Source organism: Rana temporaria, chromosome 1 (assembly GCF_905171775.1).
Source record: "Rana temporaria chromosome 1, aRanTem1.1, whole genome shotgun sequence".
Classification (NCBI taxonomy): domain Eukaryota; kingdom Metazoa; phylum Chordata; class Amphibia; order Anura; family Ranidae; genus Rana; species Rana temporaria.
In genome coordinates this window covers 634,213,512-634,236,660 of record NC_053489.1, presented here as the reverse complement: position 1 = coordinate 634,236,660, position 23,149 = coordinate 634,213,512, and the positions used below count along the sequence as shown (strand labels likewise).

The following is a 23,149-nucleotide window of genomic DNA, read 5'->3' as shown; positions in this document are numbered from 1 at the left end:
AGGGGTTATGTGTGACCTCATATGTTTTTCTAACTGTAGGGGGGCGGGCTGGATGTGTGACATCATTGATCGTGTTTCCCTATATTAGGGAACACACGATCAATAAAGCTGCCACGGTGAAGAACGGGGAAGCTGTGTTTACACACAGCTCTCCCCGTTCTTCTGCTCCGCGGCCGCGGTCAAGGAGCTTCGGACCGGGTCGTTAGCGCGCGCCCGCGACCCACGGCTGGGCACTTAAAGAGGACGTACAGGTACGTGCTTGTGCCCAGCCGTGCCATTCTGCCGACGTATATCTGCAGGAGGCGGTCCTTAAGTGGTTAAAGAAGAAGAGAATTTTGACATTTCATCAAATGCCACGTCATGAATGTTAATTCTAGATTACGAACCGTAGTTTACAAAACCGAACTTCCCAGTCGTTCCTTGATTCCGCGAATGCGTGTTTGTACTTTCGACTTTTGTGTGACGGATTTGTGTACTGTCCATCCGAAAATCAGACGTGGAGCCGTCGGTCGGCAAAAATTTACTAGCCTGTCATCCATCCAACATTTGTTGGTTGAAAATTGGAAAACAATTGTCTAAAGCCGGCCCATACACGGTTCGAATTTCGAAAGAATTTTTGGACGAATTTCGCACCGTTAGTGGGCTGCAGCAACAGACGATTTTCGTGCGGCAATCAAATTTAAGGAATCGGCCATGTTGGAAATTTTTGGAAAAACAAACGATTTTCTAATCAACGATGGGAGAATCGTGCGAGAAATGTAAAAGAAAAAAAAAATGCTTATGTGCAAGAAAAAAAAATTCCCGGCCACGAAAATTATTTTCTGTAGCAACATAAAGGCTTGGTCAGCCAAATTTCGAAAATCAATGGTAGGATCATCGGATCACAAATAAAACAAACTTTCTGATTTTTAAAAAGAAAATTTGTTCGAAATTCGACCGTGTATGGCCTGCTTAACTACTTAAGGAACGCCTCCTGCACCTTTACGTCGGCAGAATGACACGGCTTGGCACATGCACGTACAGGTACATCCTGTGCTAGTACCCAGCCGTGGGTCGTGGGCGCGGGCCCGTGGCGCGCGCCCGCAACCCGGTCCGAAGCTCCTTGACCAGGACCGCGGGACCCAATCGCCGCTGGAGTCCCGCGATCGGTCCCCGGAGCTGAAGAACGGGGAGAGCTGTGTGTAAACACAGCTTCCCCGTTCTTCACTGTGGCGGCGGCATCGATCGTGTTATCCCTTTTATAGGGGGACACAATCGATGACGTCACACCTACAGCCACACCCCCCTACAGTTGTAAACACACATGAGGTCACACATAACCCCATCAGCGCCCCCTTGTGGTTAACTCCCAAACTGCAATTGTCATTTTCACAGTAAACAATGCATTTTAAATGCATTTTTTGCTGTGAAAATGACAATGGTCACAAAAATGTGTCAAAATTGTCCGAAGTGTCCGCCATAATGTCGCAGTCACGAAAAAAAATCGCTGATCGCCGCCATTAGTAGTAAAAAAAAAAAGATAAAAATGCAAAAAAAACTATCCCCTATTTTGTAAACGCTAAAAATTTTGTCGCAAACCAACCGATAAACGCTTATTGCGATTTTTTGCACGACCGTGCAATTGTCTGTTAAAGCGACGCAGTGCCGAATCGCAAAAACCTGGCCGGGACCTTTAGCTGCCTAAAGGTCCGGGTCTTAAGTGGTTAAAGGAGCGTACTTACGGTAAGAATTTCGGACAACAGCCTGTCAAACGACAATCCCCTTCTGATTTTTGTTCCGTGTGTACGAGGCTTAAGAATCTAAAGTCAATGGGTATGTTGGGCTACAAGAACTAATTAAGAAGTACCTAGAGACATAAACCTTCTGCTGTCTCTTCATATCCATACTATAAATCTGGGGCAAATAATTACACAGTACAAGCAACTACCGGGCAGTAATAACATGTGAAGATAAAAAGCCTAATGACAGGACAACGTCATAGGAATATAGCCTACCTAACAATTAAGGTTCAATTACAAGAACAATTGGCAATTCATTGTGTGGATTAGATACAATCAGACATGACTCTTATATGAAGATTAAAAAGGATACCTACACAAAAATCTCCACATACCTCTTGCAGGTTTTAGTGTTAATTGGTAATAATATAAGAATCCTCCTACCTGTAGAAGTGTGTGGATTGTGTGAGTCACTGGAAATATCCCCTCTGTTATAGATAAACATTCAGAGAACCCAATGTAGTGGCCAATTTTAAATGAATCCAAAATAAGAGTAATAACTGCAAATAGTGTAATACCACCTGCAATCGAAAAAGAAAAAAATAGTTGACTTTATATAACAATACATGTCATTCAAATATTAAAGCAGAACTGTAAGCAGATAATGAGGACACTTGTTTTCTGTGTATCTTAATCAGAGAGTGGTTCAATTAATTTAATTAACTAAAGTGGAGAGTTAAAGGCCATAGTCAGCCTAAGCCGATCTCTTAAAGCAGTTGTAAACCCCACTTGGTAATTTTACCTACAGGTGAGCCTACAATAAAGCTTACCTCTAGGTAAAATGAAGATCTCCTAAACATGCACCATTTAGGAGATATTTACCCTGCATGAAGCCAGTGACATCACTGGTGCATGCGCTCTGAAGGTCCGGCATACCTAGCTGGAACTTCAGAGTTTTGTGCCAAAATCAAAAAAGGCTCCCGCGCGCATGTTCGGGAGTGATGTCATTGCAGCTCCGGCCAATCACAGCACCAAGTTTGCGAACCTGGAAGAAAGAGAGGGGGTACATGTCAGCCCTCTCAGCAGTGACTTTACAGCACTGGAGGGCTTTGCTCCAAGGTGAGTATTTTATAATATGCTAGTATTCAATGCATACTAGCACATTATGCCATTGCCTTGCAGGGTTTTTTTTTTTTTTTTAACATCCACGGTTTCCAACCGCTTTAAATTAGGCACACAGTTCCTTATTGAAGATACCACTGAATGTCATATTTCCCACCTGCATAGGATTCACACATTTGTGGTGCATTACTGCAAGTAAACTGATACATGCGCTATGTCACAAATGAATGGGCAGCTATCACACTGCAGCTAACCTTTTAATGCACCTGAACTTTTTTTTTTTTCCAGTGTACTACAATGTACAGGTGGCTCACATATAGGTATCTTAGGCCTTGTACACACGATCGGTTAACCAGAGGATAACGGTTTGATCGGTCCAAACCGATCGTGTGTGGGCCCCATAGGTTATTTAACCTTCTGTCAAAAAAAGCCAACTTGCTTTAAATTTTAACCGATGGATTGCTAACCGATAGGTTAGTACGCACAAACATCGGTTAAAAATCCACGCATGCTCAGAATCAAGTCGACGCATGCTTGGAAGCATTGAACTTCGTTTTTTTCAGCACGTCGTTGTGTTTTACGTCACCGCGTTCTGACACGATCGTTTTTTTAACCGATGGTGTGTAGGCACGACGGACCATCAGTCAGCTTCATCGGTTAACCTATGACAGCGGTCCGTCGGTCCGTTCTCATCGGATGGACTGATCGTGTGTACGCTGCATAAGTGTGCTGAATTGCAAGTCTGTTGTGGTGCTTTAGGGATGCGACATCTTTGGGCGTGCATGTGCCAACAGGCAGGCTAGGAACTTCTGCCAGTATCCTGCTTGGGCATGCTTGTTTGCGTGAAAACACATGTCAGCTTGTTGCTTGGATATGTGCAGGCACACACATCCAATTACATAACTGGTGTTAAATGCCATTTTTAAAGGTAGGAAGGAGTAGTGACAGATGGTTGCTGGATGATCCTTAGTTAGTTTGTGAACCCCGCTTCCATATTCCTTGATCTTAAGCTTATACTGACTTCCTGTTACTAACTCAGCCTGCCTTTGAATTTCCCTCTGTTTGATACCTGGTTGTGACCTCAGTTCATTTAAGGACTTCAGTTCTACTGCTCAATCATGTATAACTTGGCTTTGGCTCCTGACCACCCCATTATCTCCAATCCTACTGACCACCCATGTATGACCTTGGTCTGGCTTCCAACCTTGTCTCTCTCATCTACATCCTACTGAAATGATATGTGTGACCTCGGCTTCGCCCTTGACCTTAACACCGTTACTCTTTAGTTCTTCCTTGCTGGTCCTATCTTGCATAATGTTTGACTACTTTGGGTGTTAGCATCCCGCCAGCTGCTACCGACCTGCTCCTTTTTAGTGTTTCTCGAAGATCACTCTAGGACCCCCATCTCCCAGCTTGAGAGTTACTCTGCTGACCACTTCCAGGAGCAGCTACTAGTGAACTGGACATTTGGCATCCACTCCATTTTGGGCCTTGTTCTTCTAGTCACTACCTCTATGGGTGTCTGGACCAGAACCACAAGAGAAGTTCTTTTCTTCACTTCGACCTCTAACCAGGTACGAGACCAATGGGTTTGCATTCCCATACAAGTCTATAGAAATGCAACACCCTTTAAAACAGTTCAAATGCAGGTCAGAAGGAGGTCAACTGCAAGTCCAATACTCCTGTCAATGAATTTTGAATGATCTCAGAAACATCTCATACTAATGTCAAACTGCTGCTATCAACACAAGCCCAAAACATGTCAACACCTGCCCATAGAGAGTTGTCACAGACATAGGTATCCCCAGTTAAGGGTTTTCCCTTACCTTCTACTCTGGAAACCACTCTGGAAACCACTCAACATTTTTGGTTTTCCCTTCACTTCCTGTCTTGGGGACAATGGTCATCAGAATTAAAGTAAAATTGCCTTTACATATATACATACTATCTGAGGTATAAATCTGACCAAACACTTAGGCTATGATCTGTTAGATTAACAAAATTTAAAGACAGCTATATAGTATGAGTGGGATCTTTCGACTGAATCCAATCCACACCGTCAAATTTATGGACATAATGTGCCCACCACTTTCCTTGGAAGGCTTAGGACCTGTACACACGATCAGTCCATCCGATGAGAACGGTCCGAAGGCTGATGGTCTGATGTGCCTACACACAATCGGTTCAAAAACCGATCGAGTCCAACGCGGTGATGTAAAACACAACGACGTGCTAAAAAAAACAAAGTTCAATGCTTCCAAGCATGCGTCGACTTGATTCTGAGCATGCCCGTACTAGCCATCAGTTTTGACCTATCAGTTACCAGTCCATCAGTTCAATTTTAAAGCAAGTTCTAAATTTCTGGACTGAAGGATAACGGACTGATGGGGCCCACACACGGTCGGTTTGGACCGATCAAACTGAACTTCAGTCCGTTTTCATCAGTTTGGACTGATCGTGTGTACAGGGCCTTAGGCATTGATTTACTTAAACTTAAGAGTGCAGCTCTGGTGCAGCTTTGCATGGAAACCAATCAGCTTCCAGTATTTTTTTTGTCAAAGTTTAATTGAATAAGCTGAAGTTAAAAAATTATTGGCTACCATGCACAGCTCCACCAGATTTTGTACTCTCCAGTTTTTTTTTGAACAACAAGGTTGGTCTTTATTAAGGCATAAATGGTACAAGGCACAATACAAAAAAAGCAGCAGTAGTAACAGTCAGGAGTCATAAAATTATATACGGAACATAGATTTTAGCAAGGCAAAAATACATGTCAACATACAACTAGCGAGAGTAAAACGTGATCTGGGGAGAGGAAAAACTGGAAGGGAGGGTGGTGGTGGGGGGGTATTAGAAGGGAAGAAAGAGGGGGAGAGAGAGGGGTGGAGAAGGAGGGAGAGAAAGGCAGGGTAGGAGAAAAACCACCACGTATTGAAGGACCCCACGGCAAGGCAGGATCAAAGAGGATTTATCCACGGACGCACTCTCCAGTTTTAGTAAATCAACCCACAAGCTTTGCAGTAAGCCACATATAAATGTTTCATTGCTTTGTTGTCTAAGAAATGGAAACGAGAGTCCAAAACGCTGGAGTTATAAAACTGGATCTTATTCAGGTACATAACTCTTGCCACTCTAAGCTCTACCTCATCCAATAGGCTTCAAATTTTCTGTACAGCATACAGTCAAAGGATCATTCCACCGTCTTGTCCATTTGCCTATTTATATTCAGTAGCACCGTTACACACTGTCCATGATATATATATATATATATATATATATATATATATATATATATATATATATATATATATTTATTTATTTTTTATATGAGTAGTTACATTTTCAGGACAAGCTTTCAGGGCATACCCCTTTTTTCTAAGGTAGAGGTCTCGAAACTACGGCCCGGTAGTTGCCAGATATGGCCCTTTGCTTGCGTTTATCTGGCCCTCAAGGTACTATTACAGCCAATGATACCAATAATGGGGCATAATTCCCCCCACTGACACCAATGAATGGGCACAATTTCTCCCAATGACAACAATGGGACACAATGAGGGGGCACAATTTCTTCCAATGACACAAATGAAGGGGCACAATTCCTCCCACGACACCAACAATGGTACACAATTCCTCCCAATGATATGGCAAAATTTCTCCCAATGACACCAACAATGGCATCCAAGAACACCAATGATGGGCACAATTCCTCCCAGTGACACTAAAGATGGGGCATTGCAACCCCCTGTGAGTTTTCAATGCACAGACGTTGGGACCTTTTTTACTTCCAATATCCACAGTCTGGCCCATCTACAATCTGAAGGACAGTAAACTGGCCCTTTGTTTAGAAAGTTTGGAGACCCCTGTTCTAAGGTATAGACAGTACTGATTCAGGTTTAGCAAATTGATAAGGAGAATCTGCAAGACAGCAATCTTCCGTTCTAATTAAAATTTTCTAAAACCTTTGTGTTTTAGTACTGCTTGGACCTTAGTAGAAGGGGGTGAACTCTGAAAGCTTGCCATGAAAATGTAACTGTTAGTGGAAATAAAAGAAGTGTCATGAACATAACTCAACTTTGTTATTGCACTAGTGCAGTAATGTGGCTACAATTTAATAATTTCAGCAGGCTTTTAGCCTGAGACCCTCAGACGAAGTTGAAAGTGATGAAACATGTCAAAACGGACTGTATGACAACTGGAAGTGACGCCAGATGCCAGGCACACGTGGTTTGACTGGTGAGTTTAGTGAGATTTGTCTGCTGGTTGTACTAATCTGGGTGTATCTGATGTCCTAATTTTTTTAAGGGCAAGATTTAAAGCTTATTTTTGTGAGTGTTTTTATGCTTAGGTTTAAATAAACTAGTTCAAAATGGGTTTACGCAATGCGATCCCCGAGTCTTTGTTCTCCTGAGTCTTAGCCATGTATGGAGCTTATGGAAAGCTGACTGAATGTCCTTAAAGGAGCAGAATTGCATGAAAAGGAAATCTTATGAATGTCTTTTTGTCAATCAGTAAAATGAGATGCAATAACTTCTGGTGAGTGTAGTGACAAAGGGAGTGGTATCACACTTTTTTCACCATGGTAGAGGAGTAAAAATAGTGCACAAGTATTGGAAAAAGAGTGTTCTAGTCTATGAAGATATCCCAGATTGATTTGTGCATGCATTTATGAACTTTATGTGTATTCTACGGACTTCACATTTAGTGAAGTCCGTAGATTTTGGGTGTTTTTTGGGTGTTTTCGCAATTTTGGGTGTTTTTTTACACATTTTATGTAAGATATATTAAGTTTAGCTGTGCTACCAGAGAGAACACTTAATTGGTATATTCTCCTTTGTTTAAGGCTTTTAGCTTAGTACATGAAAAGTTAAGGTAGCATTTTTTACTTCTTGATTTTGTTTAAAAATTGGACCATAAAAATTACATTTAGATTGGTTTCACTCTGCAATAAGGAATCCTACCCTATTTTCATACATGTGGCATGCAGTCTTGAAAACAACAGGAATTCTGTAGTATACGGAAATTGTTTTTAAATACCATTTCAGATTATTTTTTTTAATAAAGTTGGGCAATTCAGCATTTAAAGTGTATGGCCTTTGCTATTTTGCCAAGAAGTAGTAAATAAACAAATATTTTTTTCCTCTGCCACAAATGCAAGGATTATACATGCAGTAGTCCCCGAAGCATAAACCTCAATTCCAGGAAAAATAATTGATTTTTAAAAGGTCAGTCTCTCCAAAGCTAATATTTTAGCTACAGGTGGGCTCTAAACTTTAGAAAGTTCCTGACAACTTTTCCAACCCACCATGGAGCCTCACTACTCTGCATCTATATAGATTTATAAAAGGAAACTAATCCAACAAGGCACAGCTTTCTGATTTCAACCAGTATTCAGGGACATTTTGTGAAGCATTTTTTAAAGATAAAGAATGCAGTGTTTGGATTTTATGACATAGTGTAAACTTGCATTTGCTGTTGCTTTTGCCATCTCAAATGCATCCCAAACTGATTTCATATGGACCTGCTACTGACTTCAAAAGCAAGACATTGTTTGGGTTTGTTCTGCACATCACTTGCTTCTCTGTTCGAAGCCCATATACATTAGTCAAAGGGTCTCAGTTTTGATGGTGCAATAAAAGACAATCCAACATTACAGAGTGGGAAATAGCACAATCAGTATATATATATATATATATATATATATATATATATATATATATATATATATATATCTTTTTTTTTTTTTACTGTATTTAGCAAAAACAAATTAATTCATATAGCACAGCTACTTTGGGGATTGGATCCTTGAACACATGCATGGAGTTTGCCTGGTCTCACTGTGCTTGTGTAAGTTTCCTCCTGGTACTCCAGTTTAATCTCACACCCCCAAAGACTTGCTAGTCGATTAACTGGCCCTAGTATGTGTATGTATGCATGTGAAATAGAGACCTTAGATTGTAAGCTCCTTGAGGACAGGGAATGATCTGCGGGGGGCGGGGCAATGTCCCACTCCCTGTGTCAATAGACGCAGCAGCGGGGCTCCGGTGCGAGCGTGCACAAGTGTCCCCATGGGAAAAAGCTTCCCATAGGGGCACTGGACAGAGGGGAGGGGCCAGGGGTGCCGGCAGGGGACCCGAAAAGAGGAGGTTTTTGGCCGCTCTGTGCAATTACATTATACAGAGCAGGTAAGTATAGAGATGTTTGTTATTTTTTTTTACCTTTACAATTACTTTAATTGTATACATGTCCTAGATGAGTTAGTTATTCAAAGCAACAAAGGGATTTCTTTACTAAAGCTGGAGAGTGCAAAGTCAAGTTCACTTCTGCATAGAAACCAATCAGTTCCCAGATTTTATTGCCAAAGCTTAATTGAACAAACTGAGGTTAGAAGCTGATTGGTTTCTATGTAGAAGTGAGCCTGATTTTGCACTCTCCAGCTTTAGTAAATAAACCTCATTGTTGCTTTGAATAACTGATCTAGGACATGTATACAATTAAAGTTATATCTACTATGTTTAGCAACAAATGTCTTCCTATAGAAAAGATAATTCTGGGATCACATCCCTGAACAGTATACTTGAATAAAGGCTTCAGAATCCATTAAAATCATCATTAAGCAACCAAAAAGGTATCTACCGTATTTGCCGGCGTATAAGACGACCCCCCTAATTTTCCAGCTAAAATTTTGGTTTTGGGATATACTCACCGTATAAGACGACCCATCACTGTGCCATTGCCTCACTGTGCCATTGCCTCACTGTGCCTCACAGTGCCTCACAACACCCTAACCTCACTGTGCCATTGCCTCACCTCACTGTGCCATTGCCTAACTGTACCATTGCCTCACTATGCCATTGCCTCACTATGCCATTGCCTAACCGTGCCATTGCTTAACTGTGCTATTGCCTAACTGTGCCATTGCCTAACTGTGCCAGTGCCTAACCTCAATTCGCCGATCTTCATTCCGTTTTTTGCCTGAGAGTGAGTCAGACTGTGGGCGTCTATTTTTTAAAAGCCGCGCCTCCTCCTTGTCCTATTCCATGATAGGCAGAGCACTCCGTTTCCCATCAGAGCCTGTGTTCAGTGTTCCTCCTATCACGGACGTCCTCTCTTCCGAGGCTGAGGACAAGACGACGTCCGTGATAGGTGGATCACTGAGCCTATCACGGAACAGCACGAAGAGGAGGCGCGGCTTTTAAGAAATGGACGCCCGCAGTCTGTATCCGGCGTATAAGACGACCCCTGATTGTTGAGCCAAAATTTTAAGCATAAAAGGTCGTCTTATACGCCGGCAAATACGGGTATATATATATATTTTTTTTTTATTATTATTAAAGGCAACCTGCTCTCATAAAAACATTTGCTTGGAAGTATAGCTGTAGATAAAGTTTTACAATGTTTAAATCTTTTTAAACAATGTGATTTTGCTTGCAAAACTTTTTTTTGAGAAAAAAAAAAGCACAAGGAAAAAGTCCTTTACTGTGAGAGAGGTAAAAATGTGGAGTAGTCTTCCAATGGAACCAGTTCTAGAAAACTGCAGATCGTCTTAAAAAAGGGCTTCAAATTCTTACAAGGGCTTGGACTTAGAAGGCTGAGTATATAAGTTATCTAATTGCCTTAAGGGGTTGGGAAGGAATGGATTATCTTCTATAGCAAACTTGTCCATAATTCAAGGGTTTTTAAATATGGAGGTTTAGACAATGTAAGGTGTTATTAGTTGAACTCAATGGACATGTTTCTTTTTTTGAACAAATTTGCTTTGAAAATAAATTCCAATATGCACTATTAACATCTAAATTGGTTACCTATCATTTTTAAAGTGCTTAAATCTTTTTAAACATTGTGATTTTGCTTGCAAAAGTCACAAGAGAACTTTTTTTGACTGGAGAAAAAAAAAGCACATGGAAAAAGTCCAGAGTAGTCTTCCAATGGAACCAGTTCTAGACAACTGTAGATTGTTTAAACATATGGGGCCAAATTCTCAAAAAGTCTGCCTAACTTAAATTTCAGCAGTTAAGTTACACTGACTTAAAATTTCTACCTAAGTGCCCGATCGTCAAAGCACTTAGGTAGAAATTTCAGGCCGTGTAACTTAAGTGCCGCCGTCGTAAGGCGGTCCTCCTCTCCTGGGGGCGTTTAAAATTTAAATGAGGCGCGCTCCCGCGCCGGCCGTACTGCGCATGCGTGTGACGTAATTTTCCCGACGTGCAGCGCGCGAACGTAATTAACGCCGGGCGGCTTTGAGAATTTCGACGGGACACTAAAGTTGCGACGGGTGAAAAAAAAAGACACGCCGGGAAAACAAATAATTATAAAAAAAAATGACAGCGTCGCTCAGCATGCATTCCTGAGAGGGAGAACTCCATGCCAATTTTCAAAGAAAAAAACGGCATGGGTTCCCCCCCCAGGAGCATACCAGGCCCTTAGGTCTGGTATGGGTTGTAAGGAGACCCCCCCACGCCGAAAAATTGACGTAGGGGGTCCCCCTACAATCCATACCAGACCCGTATCCAAAGCACGCTACCCGGCCGGTCAGGAATGGGAGTGGGGACGAGCGAGCGTCCCCCCCCTCCTGAGCCGTGCCAGGCCGCATGCCCTCAACATGGGGGGGTTGGGTGCTCTGGGGCAGGGGGGCGCACTGCGGGCCCCCCCACCCCAGAGCACCCTGTCCCCATGTTGATGAGGACAGGACCTCTTCCCGACAACCCTTGCCATTGGTTGTCGGGGTCTGCGGGCGGGGGCTTATCGGAATCTGGGAGTCCCCTTTAATAAGGGGGCCCCCAGATACCGGCCCCCCACCCTAAGTGAATGGATATGGGGTACATCGTACCCCTATCCATTCACCTGGAGGCAAAAAGTAAAAGTTAGTAAACACACAACACAAGGCTTTTTAAAATAATTTATTATTCTGCTCCGGATGCCCCCACTGTCTTCGTTATTAGCTCAATTACCAGGGGGGGCTTCTTCTTCCACTCTCCGGGGGTCTTCTCCGCTCTCCGGGGGGGGTTTCTTCTTCCGCTCTCCGGGGGGGGCTTCTCCGGACTCCGGGGGGCTTCTTCCATCTTCTCCCCTCTTCCGCTGTTGACTCGGCGAACCCCGGTTCTTCTGCAGCTCTCCGGTGCCTTCTTCTTCAGCGCTGGCTGCCTGCTATGTTTGTGTGTTAGCTCAATTAGTAACAGGCAGCCGGCGTGGTCTTCTGTGACGTCAGGGTCTTCTGTTCTTCTCCCCTCTTCCGATGTTGACTCGTCGCCTGTTGTCGCTGTAATGATGGAAGCGCGCCTTGCATCACATTTATATAGGCATCACCGTCCCATCATGCTCCGGTAGGTACCCACGTGGTGGGTGCCTACCCACGTGCACCCACCACGTGGGTACCTGCCGGAGCATGATGGGACGGTGATGCCTATATAAATGTGATGCAAGACGCGCTTCCATCATTACAGCGACAACAGGCGACGAGTCAACATCGGAAGAGGGGAGAAGAACAGAAGACCCTGACGTCACAGAAGACCGCGCCGGCTGCCTGTTACTAATTGAGCTAACACACAAACATAGCAGGCAGCCAGCGCTGAAGAAGAAGGCACCGGAGAGCTGCAGAAGAACCGGGGTTCGCCGAGTCAACAGCGGAAGAGGGGAGAAGATGGAAGAAGCCCCCCGGAGTCCGGAGAAGCCCCCCCCGGAGAGCGGAAGAAGAAACCCCCCCCGGAGAGCGGAGAAGACCCCCGGAGAGTGGAAGAAGAAGCCCCCCCTGGTAATTGAGCTAATAACGAAGACAGGGGGGGCATCCGGAGCAGAATAATAAATTATTTTAAAAAGCCTTGTGTTGTGTGTTTACTAACTTTTACTTTTTGCCTCCAGGTGAATGGATAGGGGTACGATGTACCCCATATCCATTCACTTAGGGTGGGGGGCCGGTATCTGGGGGCCCCCTTATTAAAGGGAACTCCCAGATTCCGATAAGCCCCCGCCCGCAGACCCCGACAACCAATGGCAAGGGTTGTCGGGAAGAGGTCCTGTCCTCATCGACATGGGGACAGGGTGCTCTGGGGTGGGGGGGCCCGCAGTGCGCCCCCCTGCCCCAGAGCACCCAACCCCCCCATGTTGAGGGCATGCGGCCTGGCACGGCTCAGGAGGGGGGGGGACGCTCGCTCGTCCCCACTCCATTCCTGGCCGGCCGGGTAGCGTGCTTTGGATACGGGTCTGGTATGGATTGTAGGGGGACCCCCTACGTCGAATTTTCGGCGGAGGAGGGTCTCCTTACAACCCATACCAGACCTAAGGGCCTGGTATGCTCCTGGGGGGGAACCCATGCCGGTTTTGAATTTAAAAATTGCCGTGGAGTTCTCCCTCAGGAATGCATACCAAATGCCGTCGCTGGAATGGGCCTTTACAATGTGTGACTAACTTTCCACATTATAAAACCAGCCCTAGTTTTGCGCAGGCAAATTCGGAACTTAGGCAGAAATCACAGTGCTGAAATGCTTTGAAAATCTGCTTAAGTCCTCATTTGCATACGCAAAGCTGCATTTCAATGAGAAATGCCCCCAGTGGCAGATGCGGTACTGCATCCTAAAATCTGACCGTGTAAGTGTCTTACACATGTCAGATTTTCTGCCTAACTTTGGAAAAAGCCTTTTGAGAATCGTTTCCAAAGTTAGGCACAGGGATACGCAGGCTGAACAGCAGTTAAGTCTGCGTATCTCTTTTGAGAATCAGGCCCATGGCTTCTAATACCTACAAGGGATGGCATCATAAAGGGTTGAGTAAATAAGTTATCTAATTGGGAAGAATTAGTTTATCTTCTAGAGCAGCGGTCTCCAGACTGCGGTCCTGGGTCCTGGGGCCCTTTGCTTGCCTTTTATTGGGCCCTTGAGGCACTGTTCCTCTTACTAATATGAAATAGTACTCCCAATGACACCAATTAATCAGGACTATTACTTCCACTGACACCAACGATTAGGCATTATTCCCCCTCACCGACACCAGCGATGGGGTACGACTCCTCCCACTGACACCAATGGTGGGGCACTATTCCTCACAATGATATCAATGATGGGGCACTTTTCCTCCCAGTGACACCAACAATGAAGCACTATTCCTTTCACTGAAACCAGCGTCTGGCCCTCCTAAAGTCTGAAGGACAGTAAACTGTCCCTTTGTTTAGGAAGCTTGGAGACCCCTGTTCTAGAGCAAACTTGACCATGATTCAAGTTTTTTTTTACTTTCCTCTGGATGATAAGGAAGTTTAGACATTAGAAAATGTAAGCTGTTATTAGTTGAACCCAGTGAACATGTTTCTTGTTTTCAAAAAATTAGCTTAGAAAATAAATTCCAATAAGCACTATTACATCAATATTAGTTACCTATCATAGCCTTAATGTAACGTGCTTAGTTCCAAGGTTAGTATAAGACTTACAGGACAAGAAGACTTTAAATGCGGGTTGTGGGTTTACATGTTTTAGCCAAAATTATAACTGATATTTATGTTGTTCAACCTTTGTTAAACACATCTATGTGGCGTCTATTAGAGGCAATTTTAATGATCCTCAGATCCCTGAAAGAAATAATTAGGCACATCACTCACTTACATCGTAGCCACCTGGCTCCAGCATCCGTATCCTTCTCTATAATTGTCCTCCTCTGAGTGTAGCTGCCAAATATGTACCAGAGCATCCAGACCAACTGGATGAGCATTAGTGTTATCAGATAGGAGAGGAGATCTCTGTCTGTTATCCCAACAGCATGGATGGCCCATGCGAACATCAGCAACAGCCCGGCTAGGAAGATATTGAAGCCATACTGGCTGCTGAGGATCTCTGCGTTCTTCTGTGGATAGTTACGAATCAAATTAAAGTGTAATTTCTTCCCCTCCGCTTTCTGGGTTTGGTCTGAGGGCGACAATGTGTCTAATTTCTGCTGGTCGGCCATCCTTTTCTTTTCTGCAATGCAAGAAGGGAAAGAGCTAGAAACACCAGAAAAGACTATTAAGATGAAGTAAACCCTCCATTGGATAAAAACAGAGGCTGCCATTTATTTTCTCCTTCTGAAAATGCAAATTTCCTGGCTGTCCTGACTCACTAGCTTTTTGAGTATCACGTGTGCAAATCTGGAATGTTGGAGAAATCCTTATCTGTATTTTTTTTTTTTTTTTTCGGATCAGTCATTTAAAGTATTAAAGAATGTGTCTGTATAACAACCAGGCAACTCGTTTTTCAGAAGGACAGCTCAGCAATGGCAGACTCTGTTTTCTGTTACAACAGGTTTCTAATAAAGCCATTTGAGCCAAAAGTTCAGTTTTGATTATGAGTAGATGATGGTGGCCTGCATAATTTAAAGACTACTTAAGACTACTAAATCTCTTGGTAAAATCCCCTGCCCTGCCCTAAATCTTACTCATCCTGCTTCATTTTACATAAAAATGTATGAAAAAGTGGGGCTTCCTCATAATTTACACATACATGCTAACTCATGTTGGGTTGCCATGAAAAGTAATAGGGCTAGATTCAGAGTGAAGATACGACGGCGTATCTCCAGATACGCCGTCGGATCTCCAGATACGCCGTCGTATCTCTGAGTGTGCGGGGTCGTATCTATGCGCCGATTCATAGAATCAGGTTACGCATAGATTTCCATAGATTTCCTTAAGATCCGACTGGCGTAAGTGACTTACACCGTCGTATCTCAGGCTGCATATTTACGCTGGCCGCTAGGTGGCGCTTCCGTATATTTACGTAATTTAATTTACGTTCATGTCGAAAGCAATGACGGCGGAATTTCGAGCATGCGCACGGAATTTCGGCATGCGCCGTTCGTAAAAAACATCAAATACGCGGGGTCACAGTTAATATACATAAAACACGCCCACATCATCCACATTTGAATTAGGTGGGCTTACGCCGACACAGATACGTTACGCCGCCGTAACTAAGGGCGCAAGTTGTTTCTGAATACAGAACTTGCACCCTAAATTACGGCGGCGTAACGTATCTGAGATTCGTTACGCCGGGCGCATAGATAGACCATTCTATCTGAATCTACCCCATTTGGCTTTTGTTTATAGCAGTCCTTCAGCATCTACACAAAAATTAAACTATCGTTTTGGGTGAACTGATCCTTTAAATATTTATGTAAAAAATTTAAAAATGTATTTGATGACATGCAAACAGCCAAAGAATGAGTCATTTTCTATAATAACAAACCAGAAATCAGCTTTTATGCTGCATACACACGATCGGAAATACCAACAAGAAAAGTTCGATGTGAGCTTTTGGTCGGAAATTCCAACCGTGTGTAGGCTCCATCGGACTTTTTCAGCAAAAAAAGTGAGCTGGTTCTCAATTTTTCTAACAAGAAAGGAGAATCAAATTCGACGCATTCTCGGAATCATTGAACTTCATTTTTCTCGACTCGTTGTAGTGTTGTACATCACCGTGTTCTTGATGGTCGGAATTTTGTGTGACCATGTGTATGCAACACAAGTTTGAGACAATATTCCGTTGGAAAAAAATCCACGGTTTTCTTGACGGAATTTCCGATCGTGTGTACGCCCCATTAGAAGTGCAATAGTTGAGTTAATAAAAGCGATTTTTGATTGGTTTCTGTAAGTTGCAATACATAACTTTTTTGTACTTATTAAACTACAAAGGATAAATCAAGTATAACGTAATTATTACACTGTGCCGGGAAAGTTAAAACTTAGGTTACAAAACTTAATTTTTGCAACCAGATGCATATTTCCATATAGTAATTTAATGCTAATTTAAGGTGAATTTAATGCAACAACATAATGCAAGATTTACAGTTGGTGCCACTATGTTGAATAATTACCATCTGTGTCTGTGTGCAGAATGGTGCTGAAGCTTAGTATAAAGCTTTCTGCCACAAGGTAAGACACTTAAATATAAGGAATCAAAACCCTGTTCTTCCCCTACTAATTACCGATTGTTGGTGTCATAAAATATAAAAAAGGCATTTAAATTTTTGTAATAATTTTTTTTTTTTTTCGCAGATGGGCAAGGCACACTTAACAAAAAAAAAAAAAAAGTTATAACAAAACAAAGAAAATTCCATAGAAAGGGTTCATACTTAAAAGTTTACAATCTAGTCAAATAATACTTTGTCAATAATTTTATTTTTAAGATTGAAGATTGAACTACTAATACCCTAAAAACAGGCAGAAGGAAAAAAAAAAGAAAAGAAAAAAAGCTTAAAGTTCCATTTGGGGTTTTGGAAACTTCTATCAAAGCACGGTCAGTCGTGGGATCCGTCAAATCCTGCAAGAGTTGTAATTTAATCTATTAATTATTGATAATCTATTGTTTTGGGTTGGTTAGTTCACATACAGAGCTTGTATTCATCACAAGAAAAGGTCTGCCAGTTATTTAAAATCTTTGGCATCAAGGTTGTAAAAATTGATGTATACCTTAAGCATTTTTTAAAGATTTTTAAAAGTAGAAGGCAGTTAAGAATACAAACAGGTAAAAAGCCAGGACTACGTCTTACCACATCTATTAGTTCTTCAACAATGACTTCTCTCAGTGCAGAAGGAAGCTCAAGGACTGAGTCAAGTTTTCTCAGATGGGATATTTTGTCCCAGGCTAAAGCTTTGATTCTTCTTATAGGGATGGTTTTGCTGTAGACGTCAGAAGGATCCAGCCTGCAGGCAGATAGAATTTCACCTGTCACACCTTAGTGCAGCACAGACAGCAGAGGTAGTCCCCCTATCCCTCCCTCTCAGCTGGACCTGACATTGTATAGACCTCCTCACTGTCACACGGGGCACAGGCGTAGCACAAGGAGAGGAGCACAGAGGTATGAATAAGTCCATCAAAGCAATTCTGTCACATGAAAGACAAAATCACAGGGGGTTATTTACGAAAGGCGTATCCACTTTGCACTACAAGTGCAAAGTGCACTTGAAATTGCACTTGGAAGTGCAGTCACTGTAAATCTGAGGGGTAGATCTGAAATGAGGGGAAGCTCTGCTGATTTTATCATCCAATCATGTAAAAGCTAAAATGCTGTTTTTTATTTCCCTTGCATGTCTCCCTCCGATTTACAACACTTTGCACTTGTAGTGCAAAGTGGATTTGCCTTTCGTAAATAACCCCCAAAGTGTCCAAGAGCAAAGAGTAGGACTCACATTTAAGGCTTATGCACAGTGTAATAAACTATGGATATCTAAGCTGGCAGAAAGATCCTGCGTAGCAGAAAAAACGCATGTAAGGCTACATTCACAGGTACGATGCGACATGGATAGATTGTTGCGTTTAGAGGTTGATACAGCAACGTTCTCTGCTATTGCCACATATATACCGTATTTATCGGGGTATTGCGCGCTCCGGCGTATAGCGCGCACCCCTAATGTGGACCCACAATTCCTGTAAAAAAAATTCTAGTACTTACAGTTTTGGTGTCTTGCGCGGCGTCCATCGGCGGCCTCGTCGGGTCCGGCGTCCGTCTGCGGCTTCGGTGGTGTCCTCCTGGCTTCTCCCGCGCTGTCTCCCCGTCGAATCGCCGCTTCCCGCGCTCAGTTTGAATGCCTGCGCCGACATATACTCAGTGGAGTACACTCGGCTACAATCGGCCAGGCTCGGCTTCGCTCGTGTTCACGCTCTGTGACGTTTATGCGTGAGCACGAGCGAAGCCGAGCCTGGCCGAATGTAGCCGAGTGTACTCCACTCAGTATATGTCGGCGCAGGCATTCAAACTGAGCGCGGGTATCGGCGTATATCACGCACCCACGATTTTCCCCTTATTTTAACCACTTAAGCCCCGGACCATATTGCTGCCTAAAGACCCAAGGGGTTTTTACAGTTCGGGACTGCGTCGCTTTAACAGACAAATGCGCGGTTTGGTGGTATTTGATCACCTCTGCGGTTTTAATTTTTTGCGCTATAAACAAAAATAGAGCGACAATTTTGAAAAAAATGCAATATTTTTTACTTTTTGCTGTAATAAATATCCCCCAAAAACATATATACATTTTTTTTTTCCTCAGTTTAGGCCGATACGTATTCTTCTACCTATTTTTGGTAAAAAAAACCGCAATAATCGTTTATCGGTTGGTTTGCGCAAAATTTATAGCATTTACAAAATAGGGGATAGTTTTTTTGCATTTTTTTTTTACTACTAATGGCGGCGATCAGCGATTTTTTTCGTGACTGCGACATTATGGCGGACACTTCGGACAATTTTGACACATTTTTGGGACCATTGTCATTTTCACAGCAAAAAATGCATTCAAATTGCATTCTTTATTGTGAAAATGACAGTTGCAGTTTGGGAGTTAAACACAGGGGGCGCTGTAACATTTAGGGATCACTGTGTGTGTGTTTACTAGTGTAGGGGGGTGTGGCTGTAGGATTGACAACATCGATCGAGTCTCCCCTATAAAAAGGGATCACTCGATCGATGCGCCGCCACAGTGAAGCACGGGGAAGCCGTGTTTACACACGGCTCTCCCCGTTCTTCAGCTCCGGGGAGCGATCGCGACGGAGCGGCTAAAAACAAATAGCCGCGCCGTCGTCCCGGATCGCTCCCCGAGCAGACCCGACCTCCGCATGTACCGGGGGGGTCCCGATCGGACCCCCCACCCACGTCTAGCAGAGGACGTACAGGTACGTACATGTGCCTGTCCGTGCCATTCTGCCGACGTATATGTACATGAGGAGGTCGGGAAGTGGTTAAGGGTAAATAAGTGCACGATATACGCCGATAAATACGGTACTTGCTAAATAGCTTCAACCAGTCTGTGTGCATCCAAAACTCTGCAGGAACACCAACCCTAGATGCACACAAGGTTGGTAGGAAGCTCCATTTACATGTAACCACGAGCAGTTGCATGGAAACAGCGGCAGCACCTTGTACAAAGTGGGGTTGATTTACTAAAGGCAAATAGGCTTTTCACTTTGCAAGGGAATTTTCCTAGAGCATAGTTAAAAAGTTGCTAAACCTTCAACTGTAAAATCAGTCTGTATATGCAGCAAAGCATGCTTGTTATACTCAATGTGGAACCTAAGGGGTTGTTCCCTGCATTGTGTAAAAAGGCTGTTTGATACTGTCTTCTCTGATCCTCCCCTTTTTCCCCTGTTCCCAATTCATCTGCTGATAGTCCAGAGCCTTGGAGGCACTCTGCACATGCTCAGTTTGGTGTATATTGCTAGAGAGGTTTTTTTTTTTTTGGGGGGGGGGGGTGCATGTGATCAGCACTGGGCCAACCAGTACTGTCCAGAGGGTCGGCGGTCATGCAGCCTCAGAGGACAGTCAGAGGAGAATAAAAACTCCTCCTACAAGCTTTAACCAGTGCTTAACTGGGCACTGATAGAAATCACGAGACTTCTATATACTGCTGATGAGAAAAGGTATTTAGCAGTTTATATTTACTAAAATAATTGCATTTCCATGTTCTGTGTACTGTGGGAGACCAGATATAGTGAATGCAAGGTTCTGGGTTTAGTAACACTTTAATGTGTTCGATTTTCACATTGCAAATGATACCCAATCACATTCAAGGAAAAAAAATGTATTTTTGTTTGCACATGATTGGATGATAGGAGTCAGTAGAGCTTCACCTCACTCACTAAGCTCTGGGAAAAAATCCCATTATCAGGTGCAACTTCCCGCTGTTATATGTATCCTAATGGTCCATAAAGTATTTCTGTTCACATGCGTTTAGACCTGTAAATGTCTGTAAAGTGTTTACATCAGAAAAATTCTCCATCCACCCCAGTTTTCAATTCCTGAACATATGGATGTATACGTTTACACACATACATGCATAACTTATGGGCAAATACTGACCACAGATGCATAATTTAGCATTTTCTACTTTGATTTTATGCAGCTGAGCATAGTACAAGATAAGCTATGTAAGAGGTAACACCTCCGGCTTCCGTGTTATGATGGTATGATCACACTAATGCTCATCCAGTTGGTCTTGTGAAAACCACGTCTACAGCAGCTACTTTGTGTTCTCTTATGTGCTTCCTTCCTTTGAAGATTGTACAAAGTGAAGTAACCGGGTGACCCCCACCCTTGCCTATATAAGAGCTGTCAAAGCGAAGAGAAAGCAGTCGGCAGGAGGCCTCCAATGGAGGCGGAGCTGTTTCATTTTTTACTATTTTTCGGGTCCGTTGGGCGGCGTGATTAACAATAGATCTACATCGCCGGACACTTTTTCTTTTCTTTTTAATAGAGGATTTGTCAAAAACTGTCTCTTGTGGTTTTTACTTTTTTTAACACTTTTTGGTGAATGGGTAGGGGTATAATGTATGTTTTTTGTTTTGGTGTGGAGTTCCCCTTTAAATCTATACCAGACCCAAAGGACCTGGTATGGATTTTTAGGGGGGAACCCTATGCCGTTTTCTTTTCTTAATTCTGTCATAGGTTTCCCCTTAACTACTTCAATACACTGTATTATATACTCTACACTGCACTTTATACTCTACACTGCACTATATACTCTGTACTGCACTGTATTATATACTCTGCACTGCACTATATACACTACACTGACTGCACTCTAATATATATTTTACACTGACTGGACCATATTATATACACTACACTGCCTGCACTGTATTATGTACACTATGCTGCCTGCACTGTATTGTATATTCTACACTGCCTGCACTGTATTATATACAATATGCTGCCTGCACTGTATTGTATATTCTACACTGCCTGCACTGTATTATATACAATATGCTGCCTGCACTGTATTGTATATTCTACACTGCCTGCACTGTATTATATATTCTACACTGCCTGCACTGTATTATATGCACTACACTTCCTCGCTGTATTATATATTCTACACTGCCTGCACTGTATTATACACTGCTCAAAAAAATTAAGGGAACACTCTTGAATCATAACTTCTGGGATATTGATCTGATCAGTTAAGTAACAGAGGGGGATGGGTGTATACAGAGGGGGTTGTTAATCAGTTTCAGATGCTTTGCTGTTAATTGAAATTAACAACAGGTGTACTAGATGGGCAACAATGAGACGACCTCCAAAACAGGAATGTTTTTTCAGGTGGAGGTGTCTGACATTTTTTCCCTACTCATTTTTTCTGACTGTTTTTCATTAGTTTTGCATTTGGCTAGGGTCAGTGCCACTACTGGTAGCACGAGGCGATACTTGGACCCTATAAAGGTTGCACAGGCAGTCCAACTCCTCCAGGATGGTACAATACGTGTCATTGCCAGAAGGTTTGCAGTGTCTCCCAGCACAGTCTCAAGAGAATGGAGGAGATTCCAGGAGACAGGCAGTTACTCTAGGAGAGCTGGACAGAGCCGCAGAAGCTCCTTAACCCATCAGCAGGACTGGTATCTGCTCTTTTGTGCAAGGAGGAACAGGATGACACTGCCAGAACCCTACAAAATGACCTCCAGCAGGCCACTGGTGTGAATGTCTCTGACCAAACAATCAGAAACAGACTTCATGGGGGTGGCCTGAGGGCCCGACATCCTCTAGTGTGCTCTGTGCTCACTGCCGGACACTGTGGGGCTCGATTGGCATTTTCCATTGAACACCAGAATTGGCAGGTCCGCCACTGGTGCACCATGCTTTTCACAGATGAAAGCAGGTTCACCCTGAGCATATGTAACAGACGTGAAAGGGTCTGGATAAGCCACGGAGAACTTTATGCTACCTGTAACATCGTTCAGCATAACCGGTTTGGTGGTGGGTCAGTGATGGTCTGGGGAGGCATATCAATGGAGGGACGCACATACCTCTACAGGCTACACAATGGCACCCTGACTGCCATTAGGTATCGGGATGAAATCCTTGGACCCATTGTCAGACCCTACGCTGGTGCAGTAGATCCTGGGTTCCTTCTGGTGCATGACAATGCCCAGCCTCATGTGGCGAGAGCATGCAGCCAGTTCCTGGAGGATGAAGAAATTGATACCATTGAATGGCCCCCATGCTCACCTGACCTAAATCCAAAAGAACACTATGTTTTGGTCCATCCGGTGCCGCTAGGTTGCACCTCAGTCTGTTCAGGAGCTCAGTGATGTTCTGGTCCAGATCTGGGAGGAAATACCCCAGGACACCATCTGTTGTCTCATTAGGAGCATGCCCTGATGTCGTCAGGCATGCATACCAGCACTTGGGGGCCATACAAACTACTGAGAACCATTTTGAGTTGTTGCAATGAAATTTCAGCAAAATGGACTAGCTTGCTGCATAATTTTTTCACTTTGGTTTTCGCAGTGTCTTTGAATTCAGCCCTCTGTAGGTGGATACTTTATTTCCATCAAATGATGTGCCATCCTTTCATTCTTAACACATTACCCAGT

At 43.3% G+C, this 23,149-nt stretch overlaps 1 protein-coding gene across 1 annotated transcript in view; it reads right to left on the bottom strand.

The window, feature by feature from the left end:
* OTOP1 (otopetrin 1) overlaps positions 1-17,514 on the bottom strand; it is a 69,443-nt gene extending 51,929 nt beyond the window's left edge. Inside the window, exons 1-3 of the mRNA XM_040335422.1 lie at positions 17,340-17,514; positions 14,426-14,776; positions 2,163-2,299 (exon numbers count right to left, since the gene is read on the bottom strand). Coding sequence (XP_040191356.1) covers positions 2,163-2,299; positions 14,426-14,765 — 477 coding nt within the window. The 5' untranslated portion in view covers positions 14,766-14,776; positions 17,340-17,514. The remainder of the gene's footprint in view (positions 1-2,162; positions 2,300-14,425; positions 14,777-17,339) is intronic.
* Between the last annotated feature and the right edge of the window lie 5,635 nt (positions 17,515-23,149).